We start from the raw sequence: 17,410 nt of genomic DNA on the forward strand, positions 1-17,410 counted from the left end.
AAGTCCCACCATCCAGTCACAGACTTCATTCCTCTTGTGTATCACTACCACCCAGGACTGGAGCAACCCAATTATGTTATCTGCCAGGGTTTTGACTAACTCTCATCATGTCCTGAAATGAGAAACGTCCTGCCCATTATCCTTCCCACCACTCCCACAGTGGTGTTTCACTGTCCATTGAACCTACACAACATGCTTATCCATCCCTACACAACCACTGCTCCCAGCATCATACCTCACAGCTCATACCTCTGTAATAGACCAAGAAACAAGTGGACCATCCTGTTGCTCAGCACGGTGCCAAACATAACATCCGTCATTTCAATGACAGCTCCACAGCCTGTGCCTTATGGATCCTTTCTACCAACACCAGCTTTTCTGAACTGTGCAGGCGGGAACCTTCCTTGCAATATATCCTATATTCCTGTAACCCTCCTGGCCTCAACCTTTGTCACTCATTGTCCGCACCCATCCAGCCCCTTCCCTGTTCCCATTCCAGCACTGCTATGCAGCCCTCATTCCACCATCTCACCCAGTTTTTTTACTTTTCCACTCTTCCTTGACGGAAGTGGACTCCCGGTGGTAGTAGGGAGGAAGGGCGGCCTGCATTCCCTAAATCCAAGGAGGCGTCGAAAAAAATGTCATGGGCCGGATTAGGAGGCATGGTAGACAAATGACTAGCATAACGACCCAGAAGGACAGCTCACCGATTGGACAGTGGAGGTTCAGCAGTCCCAGCATAAAGGCTTTCCACAGGGCTGGTATAAAAAGCTCCAGACACTAAACGTTATCCACGGTGGTGGATAGAGTCAAGACGCCGAAGAATAGACAGCCGAGCAGAGGAGTAAACTATGCTTCCATAGTCCAATTTCAAGCGCACTAAGGCGCGACAGAGGCGGAGAAGAACCACTCGGTCCGCTCCCCAGGAGGTACCATTCAGGACACACAGGGTGTTGAGGGATCACAGACAGCGAGCAGAAAGATAGGAAATGTGGGAGGACCAGCACAGTTTTCTGTCATACATAAGACCCAAGAATTTAGCGACGTCCAAAAACGGAAGTTTGACAGGTCCTAGATGTAAGGAAGGTGGAAGAAACTCCATACAATGCCAAAAATTAACACAAACGGTCTTACTGGGAGAAAAGCGGAAGCCTGTTTTGATGCTCCAAGAGTGGAGGCGATTGAGACATCCTTGAAGACGTCATTCAAGAGGGCTGGTCTGTTGAGAGCTGTAGTAGATCGCAAAATTGTCCACAAAGAGGGAGCCCAAGACATCAGGAAGAAGACAATGCATAATTGGATTTATGGCAATGGCAAACAGTACAACACTTAGCACGGAGCCCTGGGGTACCCCGTTTTCTTGGGGGAAAGTACGGGAGAGAGTAGTGTTCACCCGCACTTCAAATGTGCGCTCAGCCATAAATTCGTGAAGAAAAAGGGGCAACTGACCGCGAAAGCCCCAAGAGAACAGTGTGCGGAGCATGCCTGTCCTCCAACAGGTATCGTATGCTCTCTCCAGATCAAAAAATATTGCTACCATTTGGCGTTTCTGGAGAAAATTGTTCACGATATAAGTGGAGAGAGCGACAAGATGGTCAACTGCAGAACGATGCTTTCGGAAACCGCATTGGGCAGGTGTTAGACTGCGGGGCTCCAGCCACCAAGCTAAATGGCAATTCACCATATGCTCCAAAACCTTACATACACTACTCGTGAGAGAAATGGGGCGATAGGTAGAGGGGAGATGTTTGTCCTTTCCAGGTTTCAGAACAGGAATGACGATAGCTTCCCGCCATTGTCTGGGAAAAGTACTGTCTGACCAAATTCGATTATAAAGGCGAAGGAGGTAACACAGACTATGGTATGATAAATGCAGCAACATTTGGATGTGTATACCATCCGGTCCTGGGGCGGAGGAGCGACAAGAGAGCGCATGTTGGAGTTCCCGCATAGAGAAAACAGTATTTTAGCTTTCGCGATTTTGAGAGGAGAAAGGAAGAGGTCGCACTTCCGCTGCACGTTTCTTTGGGAGAAACGCTGACAGGTAATTTGAAGAGCTTGAAATCTCAGCAAAGTGTTGACCCAATGTGTTAGAAATTGCGACAGGGTCCACTAATGTATCTTGCGCGACAGTGAGCCCAGAGACCGGGGAGAAACTAGGCGTGCCTGATAACCCTCGAATCCGACTCCAAACTTCCGAGGGAGGAGTGAAGGTGTTAAATGAGCTAGTAAAGAAGTCCCACCTTGCCTTCTTGCTATCGTGGATGACGAGACGACACCGCCCACGGAACTGCTTATAGCGGATACAGTTGGCCAATGTAGGATGGTGTCTGAATACGCGAAGAGCATGTCGCCGCTCACTTATTGCGTCACGGCATGCCTCGTTCCACCAAGGGACTGGGGGGCACCGGGGCAATTCGGAGGTGCAAGGTATTGAATGTTCCGCAGCTGTAAGAATGACACCTGTAATATGAGTGACCTCATCGTCGACGCTAGGAAAGTGACGGTCATCTAATGTCGCTAGAGATGAAGAAAGTGTCCAATTGGCTTGGGCAAACTTCCAGCATCTCGGGCGCATATATGGCAGTTGTGGCTGCAATCTAAGGACACATGGAAAGTGGTCACTCGAGTGTTTATCAGCAAGGGCTAACCATTCGAAGTGCCGAGCTAGCGGAACAGTACCGACCAAAATGTCCAAATGAGAGAAATTTGTCGTGGAGGCAGACAAAAATGTAGGGTCCCCAGTGTTGAGGCAAACAAGATCCGCTTGGTGGAAGACGTCTAGCAATAGTGAGCCACGCGGACAAGGATGTGGAGATCCCCAAAGCGGGTGGTGGGCATTGAAGTCCCCAACCAGCAAATAGGGGGTGGAAGCTGACCAAGAAGATGAAGGAGATCAGCTCGTGCCATTGATGTGGACGATGGAATGTATACAGTACAAAGAGAGAAGGTGTATCCAGAAAGGGAAAGATGGAGAGCGACTGCTTGGAAGGAAGTGTTTAAGGGGATTTGGTGATAATGGAGAGTATTATGGAGAAGAATCATGAGTCCTCCATGGGCTGGAGTGTCTTCAACAGAGGGGAGATCAAATTGGACTGATTGAAAATGGGGGAAGACAAAGCGGTCGTGGGGATGCAGCTTTGTTTCCTGAAGACAGAAGATGACCAGCGAGTAGGATGGTAAGAGGATCGTCAATTCATCCCGACTGGCTCGAATGCCCCGGATATTCCAATGGATAATGGACATAGGGTGGACAGAAAACGGAAGAATGTGACCAAGGTTGCCGTCAACTAAACGACTGCTCAGAGCTTGCGACTGACAGCGTGGAACGGCACTCAGCCGAAGGCAGAAGATCCTGATCCATAGGTTGTTCAGGAGCAGCTCCTGCCACCAGCGATTGGCCGGTTGATCGGCCACCAGCAGTGCGCCTCGGCGACACAGAGGACGGCCGAGAATGGCTACCGCCAGGTGGTGCTGTAGATGAGACACGCTGTGGCGGAGAAGGAGAGGAACTGGGATTCTTATTAGCCTTCTTGGAAACACGATGTTTAGATGAAGGAGGAACCAATGGTTGTGAAGTTGGGGCACATAAAAAATCTTCACATATATGCTCTTTTTTGGAAGTCCGGGTGTCTGACTTTTGGGATCGAGATTTAGCAGAATCCGATGAAGGGTGAGCCATAGAGTGAGCAGGCGAGAGTGGGGAGGCTGAACGGGCGATCTTTGCGCTGGCCGATCTGACGACCATGTCACTAAAGGTGAGATCACAAGTCTGCGTGGCTGCCTCCTTTGTTGGCTGAGGAGAGGCAAGGACAGTGCTGTATTTTCCTGTCTGAGGCACAGTGGGCTTTCGACTGGCGAATAATTTTCGAGTAGCAAAGGTCGACACCTTTTCCTTCACTCTGATTTCCTCAATGAGGTTTTAGTCTTTAATAATGGGGCAATCGCGAGAGGAAGCAGTGTGGTCACCCATACAGTTGATGCAACGAGGGGATGGAGGTGGACAAGCACCCTCATGGGCATCCTTGCCACACATTTGGCCGGGTTGGAACAGGACTGGCTGGTATGATTGAACCGCTGGCACCAATAGCAATGCGTAGGATTTGGGATGTAGGGGCGAACGGAAATTATCTCATAGCTCGCTTTTATTTTCGATGGGAGTTGAACTGTCAAATGTCAAAAAGACAGTACGGGTTGGAACGATGTTAGTGTCAACCCTTTTCATGACTGGAACAGCAGTTATGCCCTGGTCAGACAGGTAGTGTTGAATTTCCTCGTCTGACAATCCGTCAAGGGCACGGGTATAAATGACTCCACGTGAGGAATTTAAAGTTCGGTGCACTTCCACCCAGACAGGGAAGGTGTGGAGCAGTGAAGTATGCAGCAATTTTTGTGCCTGGAGGGCACTGACTGTTTCTAATAACAAGGTGCCATTTTGTGATCTGGAACAAGACTTTACAGAACCTGCAAGTGCGTCGACACCTTTCTGAATAATAAAAGGGTTGACCATGGAGAAGTCGTGACCTTCGTCAGACCGAGAAACAACAACGAACTGTGGCAACGATGGAAGAACTGTCTGTGGCTGAGACTCATTGAACTTACGCTTGTGAGCAGACATAGTGGAAGATGAAGAAACCATTGCGGAAGAATCCCTCATGATTACCGGCATCTCCGATGGCACGCTCCTCCCTTGTGGGGGCCCTCTCTGAGGGCACTCCCGCCTTAGGTGATTGTTCACACCTCAGGTCACACCTCCCGAGAAACGGATGGAGGGACCAATCGGCATTTTTGGAAGGTATCAGCTCGGGTAATCACCCCTCCCTGGGCCTGGCCGTTACCAGGGGGTACGTACGTGTCCTACCTGTCTACCCGGGGTGGGGAATTATGTGTTACCCCGTCACCGGCTACGCATGAAAATGCGTGGGTCGGCCTTCAGACACGCACAGGGAGGAAGAAAGAGAAAGGGAAAAACAAAGATAGGGAAAGGAAAGAAGAGAGGTCTGAAACGCCACAGCGGAGAAAAGGGTAAAGAGAAGAGGTAAGGAAAAGAGAAGGACAAAGGAAGGATGAAGACATGCAAGCAGAGAAGGCGAAGGATGTGTTACATTTACGAGTGTCCATCTCTGGATGTAGGCACAAACCGTACTCCCAGAGGGGGAGAAAGGGAAGGAAAGAGGCAGAGGTGGGGGGGGGGGGGGGAGGTGAACATGGGGGATGGGGAAGGATGTGGGAAGGGAAGGTATGCAGCCCAGAAAGGAAGGAGGGCCTTATTGGCTCGGGGTCCCGTGCTCGCTACGCACGTATCCACAAAAGAGTTGTGGACCCCCTGGGGGGGGGGGGGGGGGGGGTGTTTGCAGGGGTGCATTGTGCTGCCACCTACTGCCAGGTACTCCATATCAACAACCTCAGTAGTCAGACATCGTGAGCGCAGAATGGGGTGTCCTGCGGAACTCTGACTTCGAACGTGGTCAGGTGATGGTGTCACTTGTGTCATACATCTGTATGTGATATTTCCACATTTAGGGATTTAAACATCCCTATGTCCCCTATTTCCATTGTGATAGAGAAGTGGAACTGCTAAGGGACACATGCAGCACAAAAGCATACAGGCCAACCTTGTCTGTTGACTGACAGATACTGCCGACAGTTGAAGAGGGTCATCTATCCAGACCATCACACAGGAATTCTGAACTGCATCAGGATTCACTGCAAGTACTATGACAGTTAGGCAGGAGCTGGTAAATGCCAAACAACGCCTCACTTGGTGCAAGGAGCGTTAACATTGGATGATTGAACAGTGAAAAAACGTTGTATGGAATGACGAATCACAGTACACAATATAGCGATCTTATGGCAGGGTGTGGATATGGCGAATGCCCAGTGAATGTCATCTGCCAGTGTATGTAGTGCCAACAGTTAAATTCAGAGGCGGTGGTGTTTTTTTTTACATGGAGGGGGCTTGCACCTGTCGTCGTTTTGCATGGCACTATTACAACACAGGCGTTCACTGATGTTTAAGCATCATCTTGCTTCCCACTGTTTAAGAGCAATTTGGGGAAGGCGATTTCATCTTTCAACATGATCGAGCACCTGGTTCATAATGCATGGCCTGTGGCAGAGTAGTTGCATGATAGTAACATCCCTGTAATGAACTTTCCTGCACAGAGTTCTGTCCTGAATCCTATAGAACATCTTTGGGATGTTTTGGAACTTCGACTTCGTGCCAGGTCTCACCAATCAACATCATTACCTCTCCTCAGTGCAGCACCCCATGAAGAATTGGCTGCCATTCCCCAAGAAACCTTCGAGCACCTGATTGAATGTATGCCTGTGAGAGTGGAAGCTTTCATCAATGCTAAGGGTGGGCCAATAGCATATTGAATTGCAGCATTACCGATGGAGGGAGCCACGAACTTTGAAGTCATTTTCTGCCAGGTGTTCAGATACTTTTGATGACATAGTGTATGTGCCAAGGGAGCTAAATATGCGCTGAAAGATGCTACGAAGTATTTTGAAGAATTTGGTCGGCAATGATTTGAGATTATCTATGATAATGTGTCCCATAAATAAATAGGGATCTCTCTAATATACTCACTACAACTGAACTGATAAGATCTGAATCCATTGGAATGTGTCTGAATTTAGTAAATTTCTAAGTTCCTAGCCTACCATCCAGAGTCACTCAGTTTGATTGTCCCCAGATACTAATTGTATTCAAGACTGGATCACACCAATAACATAAATTTAATCTCTTCTATCCATCCACAAACTATGATGAATCTTCATATTAATCAGCTTACTGCACACTTCCATTAATTATTTTGCATTTTACTTCATTCTGTAGTGAAATTTCATCATTTTGTTACACTTCTGATCACAATAACTTAGTTTATGAAAACAAACACCCGGCTTGCTTCCTTCCTCCCCTTAAGCACAAAGTTATGTTGCTCTGACCTTTAAGTTAGTTGCCCTTGGCTACACCAAATGAATCCTTCCCGTTTCTTCCTAAATTTACAGTAACTGATTATGAGTACATAGTACAGGGAATTATGGTTCTATTCAAACTGTCTGAAAATTAGTTCTGGCATTGAATTCCAAACTTTTAGTGCTGTTTTCAGAAACAAATCAAATTTTATAGTACATTTGAATTACATTCTCTCATAAAACTAAAATTTCATCTTATAATACAAATAACTGTATTGTAGGCTATTCCGAAGCTTCTTATGCCCCATGTCAAAACCTTGCTGTTTTGTTGTTCATTTTATAATCTCTGTATGACGCCCTCAGTACTATCTGAATGAGACTTCTGAAAAGTAATTTGAACAAAACAGGAACATAAATGACCTTTAGCGACTGCCCAAGTGTTATCCATTTTGATTTTGCCTTTGCAAAATTATGAGCAGGCACTCCATGTAATTTAATACTGTAGTTGTTGCCATTAACACTGCTCATAGAACATTCATGCTTAATGCAACTCTAGAAACACAGAATGTAACTAAGGATATATCCCACAGTACTGCACCCATAAAGTGCATACCACATTTTAAACAATTGGTGATTAATAAATCATCATTAATTTTTCAACGTAAAATTTTTTGTTCAAATCTTAGTACTTAATGTTACACTCAGAATATGATGAACATTTCTTTGGTAAAATCACTGTACTAAATGACTGAGGTAGATGTTGCACTACTTAATAAATTGATGTAGCCAGTCAGTCATTTGTATGGCATGTATTTCCACATCTAGGTACTACCCTGCAACACACACCTGAGCATTTGCAGAGGGTTTATCGAAACACTTTCAGGCTGTTCATCTACTGTTCCATGCTCTAATAAAATGTGGGAACAGCTGACACTTCAGTTTGCCATGTGAGTTTCAATTTCTCTTCTTTTATTATGATAATCATTTTTTCCCTATATTGGTGGTAGCCAGTGAAATATTTTCACATTTGGAGGAGAAAGCTGGTGATTAAAATTTCATAAAAAGACCTTCCCACAGCAAAAAGAACCTTTGTTTCAATCATTGCTACCCCAACTTGCTTATCAATCAATGAGGCACACTGCCAGTTTCTGAAATAATACAAAATAAGCCGACTTCTTTGAACTTTTTCAATGTCACAATCCTACCTGGTGAGGATCCCATTCCATACAGCAATACTTCAGAAGAGGAAGGATGAATGTAATGTAGGCATTCTCTTTAGTAGATTTGACACATCTAAGACTTCTGCAAGTAAAACACAATCTTTAGTTTTATTTCCCCATAGAATTTTCTTTGTGATCATTTCAATTTAAGCTGTCAGTGAGTGTAATCCCTAGGTTTTTAAATGAACTGACAGTCATTAAATTTGTGAGATTTACGATGTAACAGAAATTTAGCAATTCCTTTTAGTATTCTTGTGTATGACCTCAAACTTCATTGTTTAATGTCAGTTGCCACTTTTCATACCGTACAGATATCTTGTCCGAGTGATTTTACAAATGGTTTTGATCTTCTGGTTAGTTTACTAGACAGTTTATGATAACATCCTCTGCAAACTGTCTAAGAGAGCTTTCCTTGGGAAATGCCATATATCATTTCTGTTCCAATCTATTTCACATCAGTTACTATGAACTATGCCTTTCTGATTTGAAATCATGAACCCACTTGCACAACTGAGACAACACTATGGGTAAGCAGTTTGAGTAGAAGCTGCTTGTTAGCAAAGGTGCTGAAAGCCTTTTTTAAATCTATAGATATAGAATCAACTTGAGAGCTGATGTCTCATTACTTCATGTGAATAAATCAGCAAGTTGTGTTTCAGAAGAATATTTTCTGAATCCATGCTGGCTACGAGTCAATAGATCATTTACATTGAGGCTATTAATAATATTCAAACAAAGAAAATGTTCCAAATCCTACAGCAAATTGACAATGATATGAGTCTGTAATTCAGTGGATTACTTCTGTTTCCTTTCTCATATACTGGTATGAACAGTTCAACTTTCCAGCCCTTAGGTATGGATCTTTAGTCAAGTGGTTGTATCTGACTGCTAAATACAGCACTATTACATCAACATACTCCAAAAGGAACCTAACTGGTATACAAGACTTCCCTCTATCAAGTGATTTGAGCTGCTTTGCTAGACTGAGGGCATCTACTCATACTGGCAGTTGTTCTAGATTTGAATTCTGGAATGTTTGCTGAATCATCTTTGATGAAGTAATTTTAGAAAACTTTAGTAACTCAGTTTTAGTGGTACTGCCATCAGTAACATTACCACTGCTATCAACCAGTGAAGCTATTGGCAGTGTATTGCCACTTGTGTACTTTACATACCACCAGTATCTTTGAATTTTCTGCCGAACTTGCTAGCCATTTCCTGGGCTGCTATGGGCACACATTGCTGGCTGCCCATATGCTGTGGGGCTGTGTTGACATCGTCTGCCCCAACAAGGCTGTCTGCTGCTTCCAGCACTGCAGTTAACTGATACCAGTGCCTCAGCAGTTCATGGCTGGGCACTGGTTGACTTTGCTGTATAGAATGCACTGTCAGTAACAGCTGTTTAACTTCTGCTTTCATGGTCCCCAAAGACCTGGCATTACCCATTTCATGAAGTCATCCTTATTGAACACCTAGATGGCCAGGCAGGGGTCCTGCAATCCTAGGGTGACTACATAGCAGTCTGCAACCCTTATCAATACACTTAGGAATGCATCAAGCAAATTTTATAGGCAGATTATTTGTTTCAATACGCGGTTCATAATTTGTGGTTCATAGTTTTGATTAGTCAGAATATGTTAAAAATAAAATTTTTGGGAAATGTTGTATTCAGTGTCATCTTGTACTCAGCTAAACACAGTATCTGGTGCAACATCAAGAGTGTGTATGTTAAGGCTATATCATCAGCAGCAAAGAAGGGATAAGCTCAGGGTTATTTTACTTAGGATCAATTACATTAGTGTTCTTTCAGATGTGGCTGATTATTTTTGAATACTGAGTCTCATGTTTCTGTATGTACCCTTACAAACCATTTGTTAGTGAAAGAAAATGTTTATCTGATATATAACTGCACTGTCTTTTCTGAAATATCATTGAGAAAAAGCTGCTGTGTCATCAAATTTGTGCTACAAAGAACATTAACTTTATTATACGATTAGCATTGAAGACTACAAATGTTCTACAGAAAAAAGCTACTCTGTTCATTAAGTTTGTTGTTTTTATAATAAACTAGATTGCTAATAATCAGAAGAACATAACACTACTAACCTTTGGCAATTTCTTGGCCGGTCGGATATGTATCCCTCCAACTTCAATGACAGCTGGTACCTGAGGCCTAGGAAGGTTAAGGACAGGACTTGTGTTGATAATAAGGAGGCTGGTATTTTTTGCAATTTCATGCAAAGGTGGAAGTGATTCCCCAAAGTATTTAGTAGCTATTGCATGTGTAGGTTGTTCCATGTATCTGTAATAGTACCACTTCTGCAGTTCAGAGTATACTGTATTCTTGAAACGCTCAGGGAGGTCCATCTGATCACTGTGGGGCAGAAAATGGTTTGGTATGTAAGAAGGGTTATCTGGATTTCCAAAACGGTCACCAAGCCAAGGCATAGGTATATGTGAGCAGAGAGCAATGTGCGGTGCTTGAAATTTGTAAACGAATGGCAACATGCAATCCGTATTAAATGCTTCTGTGAAAATTAAATCAAAATTCTCCTTTGAGTTTATAAGCTTTTGTACTGGTGGAAATGCTAAAACATTTTCACAGTTTGTTATTGCCATTTCCTTCAGCTTGAAAACTGTTGAAAAACCTGAGCCAAATGAATCTTCTAATTTAATTGCATCAACTACTGTTGGAACAGACCCAACCAGACTGATGTCTATGTAGTTTGGTATTGGTGTTTTCTGTGGGAAATGACTGTACACAATAACTTCATGTCCTCTAAATGCAAGTCCTTTCATTAATGCTTCAAACATGATAAAATGGCTTTTGCCAGGGTAAGGGAACAAACCCAGGATACGTGCAGAATTTGTGCCATCAATGGACACTGCTAACAATACAAGCAGTGACAGTATCTGCATCTGAAATAAATGAGAGATCCATCTAGTTTAGAATTTTTTCAGTTAATGTCGATACACTCAAAATTATTACTCTAAAATAAAATTTTCATATCTTACTGAAGCAAGATAAAAGGTTTATACTGAAAAACTATACAAGCTTAATAACATTTAAATGTTTACTTAAAAGATTATCGAACGCTAAGCATCTGTTTAAAAGTATGTATTTGTTTCGAAGATTTATGACAGAACAGGGTTAAATAAGAAATAAAACTGAGAAATGCTATCAAAAAATTGACAAACAATCCAGTTCCAACAGTTAAATTAGAATTTTCTGCAATACCTGGACATCTTTATTTCTCACTAGTAGAGATAGAAATTAATGAGGCCACCGAAAGACCAAAAAGAAACAAACCATGTGGTGAAGATTAACACAGCAGAATTACTGAAAAGGCCAGAGCCAAAGGTTACAAGAGATGTAACTTGCTTTCTGATAAATTTGGTAACAGATAAGATTCTGAACAGAGCTGTGGAAACTTATACAAACAGCTGGGAGGATATCACTGCAATGTTCATGCATGAACAGATTTGTGAGTTAAAATTAATAATTTAACAATGAAAATAATTTTTGACAATATAATGTAATTGGATGGATGAAAAATTACTCAATATGTGGAGGCAGAAAACACACATAAAAGAAGGTTTACTTATGCAAGCTTTTGGAGCAAGGGGCTCCTCCCAACAGAAGGGGAAGGAGGAGGGGCAAAGGGAAACAACTGTACAACTTTTGGAAAAGTGGTAGATTTCAGAAAAGTCACCCAGAACTGCGGGTCAGGGGAGGCTTACTGGACAGGATGAGAAGAAACGACTGGCAGAAGGAGCCACTAGCTCTGAAAGTGAAGCTCCTTTTATGTGCTTTTTCTTCCTGCTTGGTGAATAAAATTAATAGTTTACCACAGAAAGTTAACCAGAAAACTGACAAAAGTATCATTTACTACTTTCAAAAAAGCATTTGGTTCTAGGGAGAGAAAGATGATAGATCATATCTTCAAAGAAATGTTGGTAAGTTTAGAGGCCATCTGCATGGGGAGGAAGGAGAGGGGAGGGGAGGGGCCAGATGAAGGAACTCAAGGTATTACATCCATCCCCTAACCAACAATTTCATAGTGCTTCCACTGAAAGTGAACCTGAACCAGTGAAACATGCTTCACCTGTGGAGAAACCTGCTGTGCCTTGTGTCAAGGGAAGGTGAACACAAAATGGTTGGGGTATGGTAATCATCAGCAGTTCAAAAGTATGGCAAATAATGGTACAACTCAGAGAAATAGTAGCATGAGGTCACATTATGCATTCTGTGTGTTACTCTGGAGGCCTTATTCCACTCACAAAAGGTGTTCTGGCACCCACTCAGGGAACTAGGTACAGTCAACTGCAAATTGTGATACACTTTGCAATGAACAAAGATTGTCATCTTATCAGAGGCCATATCATGCCAGTGACTGCCAGAAAAGGTCTAGACGACAAACGTTGCTCACTGAGTTTCAACAAAGCTCACAATCTGCAGCACTCTTCCCAAAAATAATTGGGGTGTTCTGGTTCTGAGCCATGTAGAAGGCTTGAACCAGAGACTTCAAAGGTTCTGTGTTGAGCTTTGCTGTGGCTTCCTGGACTTGCACCATAGTGTTGAGAATTTTAGGGCCCCCCTAAATGTGTTAAGGATGAAGTGACCTACAGATCAGAAGTAGCGATGGGGAAGAAATATTGATATACCTAAATATAAATTTTTTTTCATGATAGTGTCAATATATGTTGCCAATATCTAGATTATCAATGTATCAATTAACTGATATTGAGTATCAAAAGTGATATTACCTGTCATTTCTTGATTCATAGACTATGCAGTTCTTATCTGCAGATTACTTGCTACTACCAATCTTTGCAATCTAACTGTAAATATCTTACAAATGGCTTAATTTAATTTCATATTCATTACTGCAAATGAGCACCAGATTTGAACATGAAGGTATCTGTATTGCATATTATGAAAGTTTATTACTTTCATGTTTCCTTTTTACCATTGCAAATAATGGAAACAAGGTGCAAGATGAACTTGTTTGGCGGTAGCACTGTATGAAAATGGTGGAAATTCTACTACCTGCTCCCAAATATAAGGCAGAATGTGTGCTCTCCTTATTCCCTGAGTGCATCGATCAATGAAAGATAGATGCACTGTAAAAGTAACATACATCCAACACAAAAGTCACACACATTACTGCATTGGTATTTAATGGAAAATGGTTTCTTGTTGTCTGAAATGTGAACATCACACATCAGAAGTGTTTCACTCCTGAGACGCCTCTTGCATACGAATGGGCCAAAAATAATGATATATTAAAATGCTAGTATATTTGTCTCAATAATGTCAACGTGTCCTTTAAATATCTGTATTTTTAAAACTTGCCCCTCCCTAGTCAGAAGCTGCTCCCTACATAGCTAACTGTGTGTAGAGTACACACAAGGTTTTTTCTTTCTTTATAGCTTAGATGAGTCTCCATCCATTGTACATAAAAGGTAGCAGGAGGAGAGATCAAAGTATCAGTGTAAGGCTCAAATTATCCCCACAGATGAAACAATTAAAATTCAAAAGATCAACTGCTAAAGCAAATTTCAGAAAGTCCCAGAGTTTGAAGCAGTCCTATAAAGCAGTGGAGCTCATATACATTATATTAGGTACTGAAAACTGGCTAAAATCAGAAACTGACAATAGAGATTTGTAGGGCAAATCTAAGTGTACACCCACATTGAATGGATAGGCTAATGGAAAAATGGAGGTTGTGTATGTGCCACAACAGACAAGAAACTAATAAACCAAGATAGAATCTAGAGAAACCACAGATCTGCAAATGAACATTGTACAGCTTTGTGAGTTATTTTCTTACATCTACCAAAGGTATGATTGATTTGTGCTTCTGTGTTGAGTCAGTGGGATGAAATGCCCAAATTGGTGGCATATGCCCTTTAAACTCACTCATTTCTCTTTATTGTGTTATTCTGGTGGGAATAAAAAATCTGTCCTGTTGAGACACTGTGTACGCAAATAGGTATCATCAGATAAATAGCCTGACGTTACAGGAGCAATTATGGCCTCATGTCTTACATTTTGTAATTAGTAAAAAAAAAAACTTACAGATATTAAATATATGGTCCAGAAAGTTCTAATGTTAAAGAGTAATACATAAGCACAGCTTTTACTTTTTTGTTAAGAAAATAGGAAGTGAAAAACTTATTTGTTAAACAAGGTGTTCAAAGACAATTGTGTGTGTGTTTAAAAAATTCATTAAGTTTTTGTATAGTTACCATATCAACTACTTAAAAATCCTGAGTTGTTCTGTTAACGTTGCAGTAATTAAGTAAAAAGAGACTATTAGCATGGGACAAATGGAACCAGTATAAAAATGAAGGCAATGTACATGCCTTTATTAGACAAAGGAAGACCACAACCAGCAATAGAAGAGTGGCAACTAGGAAGTACAATAACCAACTGATTCAGCAGGCAAAGGAGAAATTTCAAAGGAACATCTCTAGATGCAAATACAAGGGCCTCTAACAATAAACAACCCCTTTTTTGTATCCTACTTTACATCTCCAGTGAGCAGATGGATCACTATATGTCAGTGACAGTGATGGCACAAAAACTCTAGATGACTACATCTAGAAGCTTTTAAATGCTATTGCACCTACTCAGTGACTCCTCATTAGGGAACCCAGTAACTGAACATCAAGCACATCCCTCCTCCCATATAGGAGAAAGTCAAAGAGGTTGTAAATCTCAAACACAAAGCATCTAAGGGAAGATATTATAGTGACAGAAATGCTGAAATTAGTCAGAGAAAACACACACAACCATATAAATACACTACATATGGGCTACTGAGAAACACTCAGATGACAACCTCAGCTGTTACCCACCCACTTAAAAAAAAGTAACTACAGAGGAACACCACTCCTTGCAGTCACATATTACATATTTTCCACGATCCTTCAAAGACACATTCGGGAAAAGCTGGACAATGGGGTAGGGGAGTTTCACTTAACATCTTCAAAACAAAACCCAGAATTGGTTGACATAAAAGATTTCTTTTTATACACTAAGAATTCAGAAACTGTGCAAATAATGAATTTGCTATGAAGAGTTTCCAAATATCACTACCAGTCACAGAACTTGTTCGCAACTAAATTATTTATTTAGCAACATGTCTCTAGGATTATACCTCATCATCAGGCTAAATTAACATTACAAAAAAACATGTAACACATGTTTATACAGATATTAAAGTTTCTTTAACTGACATATCATCCTGTGGAGAAGAGGAGGGTAACCTAGTAAGAGGTGATTTCACTGTGTATTTATGATCTGTTCACATGAAAATTTTATAGAAAGATCACTCTCACTGTTCTTATGACATAGCAGTTTTCTTGTGATGTGTTGAGACATCATTATTTCCATGGTTCTTTACAGACTTCACAGCATTGTGTATTGTGCTTTAGAAGTACCATTGTGAAATTTGTGTAGGGTGAAGAAGTCCAAAAGAACCATGGAAATAACTATGCTTCAACACGTCACAAGAAAACTACAGTGTCACAAGAACAAGGTGATCATTTTATGAAATTTTCATTTGAGCAGAAGATCAGTATGCAAAGTGACATATCTTGAGTACTTTTTGGTATGGAGGACACAGCATGTTATCTGGGATGGAGAGTCATCATCAGATGCAGAAGTAACTTCAGGTGTACCACTGGGAAGTGTGTTGGGATCCTTGCTGTTCATGTTGCATATTAAGGAACTTGCAGACAATATTAATAGTAAAATCAGGCTTTTTGCAGACACTGAAGCTACCTACACTGAAGCTACCTACACTGAAGCTACCTACACTGAAGCTACCTACACTGAAGCTACCTACACTGAAGCTACCTACACTGAAGCTACCTACACTGAAGCTACCTACACTGAAGCTACCTACACTGAAGCTACCTACACTGAAGCTACCTACACTGAAGCTCCACATAGACCTGTCAGTTTCAAACGGCTGGCGGTTAAGTGGCATCAAGAGCGTTTTTCCCGTTCCAGCACACACTTTAAGACAATACTTTATCCAGTCCAGAGCTTGTGGTCTCGTGCCTATCATTGCTACCTCTGGATCACGGAGTCCTGGCTTCGATTCCCAGCCGGGTTGGAGATTTTCTCTGGGGACTGGGTGTTTGTGTTGTCATTTCACCACCACCGGACCTGCATTGTTCGTGCGTGCAAACGGAAGATAGGATATTTTCGGTGAGGAACACAACAGCGACTCTTATTCCATTCCGCCGACCGTCGCAGGTGGGAGTGGGACAGATACTGAAGGAACTCAACTGGCAGGCTCTTTAAGACAAACTATCCCGAGAATTCTATTGAAGTTTCAGGAACTGGTTTTAAATGATTCTCTAGGGAAAAACAACAACTCCCTACGTATCGCTCACATAGGGACACTGAGGGTAAGATTAGAATACTTACTGCACGCACAGAGCCACTCAATCATTCTTCTTGTGCTCCATACGTGAATGGTGCTGAAAGAAACCCTAGTAACTTGTACAATGGGATGTACCCTTTGCCACGCACCTCACAATGGTTTGGAGAATACAGATGTAGATGTAGACTCGCAACAGAAGGTCTACCACTCCTCTCTTGATCATGAATATTTGTTCCACCGGTTTAAAAAATCTGACCTTTTGCCTCATAATACCTTCACTTATAACGCTAGGACCGTATAAAAGTACACAACTGACGATAAATGTCTGCTGCTGAAACCTTTTTTTATTACAGCGCTGGTGTTTTGAGGTTTTAACAAGCCAATATGCGACAGACCGAGATTTTTACAGTACTCCCACAGCTGGAAGTTTACTGAATCAGAGAACGTGCAGATGTGACTATTACGGCACTTCCCACGCAAATAGTAGTGCCACACTATTACGGTGGTTACTTTCCGAACCGCCCTCTACACCGAAATATGCACAAAATATTAACCATTTCTTCTTTTCTGAGAGGCAGCTCAATAAACCACCTAGATTTCTCATGAAGAACTGAATGTTTCCTAGAGGAAGTCTGTAGAATGTTGCAGTTATCAGAAAAGTATTCCGCAGTAACAGCTGCACTGTACTATAGTTTCCTGTATTATTCACTAGTAAGAGACAGTACTAGATGATTAGGAATTCCACTTTATATCACATAAACACCCTGGATGCAGTAACAGCTTCATCTACCTCAACTGTTCCCCGTATAGGCCCATAGACTCGAGTAGTTTTCGGTGTACGAGGAGCACTCCGTAAGTAATGCA

General features: G+C 42.0%; 1 protein-coding gene across 1 annotated transcript in view; it reads right to left on the bottom strand.

Annotated features, from left to right (window-relative positions):
• Window positions 1–17,410, bottom strand: part of LOC126187634 (UDP-glycosyltransferase UGT5-like) — a 147,289-nt gene that overhangs the window by 34,138 nt on the left and 95,741 nt on the right. Inside the window, exon 2 of the mRNA XM_049928833.1 lies at window positions 10,251–11,063. Within this exon, the coding sequence (XP_049784790.1) occupies window positions 10,251–11,063 (813 nt within the window). The remainder of the gene's footprint in view (window positions 1–10,250; window positions 11,064–17,410) is intronic.

This window comes from Schistocerca cancellata, chromosome 5 (genome assembly GCF_023864275.1).
Source record: "Schistocerca cancellata isolate TAMUIC-IGC-003103 chromosome 5, iqSchCanc2.1, whole genome shotgun sequence".
Lineage (NCBI taxonomy): Eukaryota > Metazoa > Arthropoda > Insecta > Orthoptera > Acrididae > Schistocerca > Schistocerca cancellata.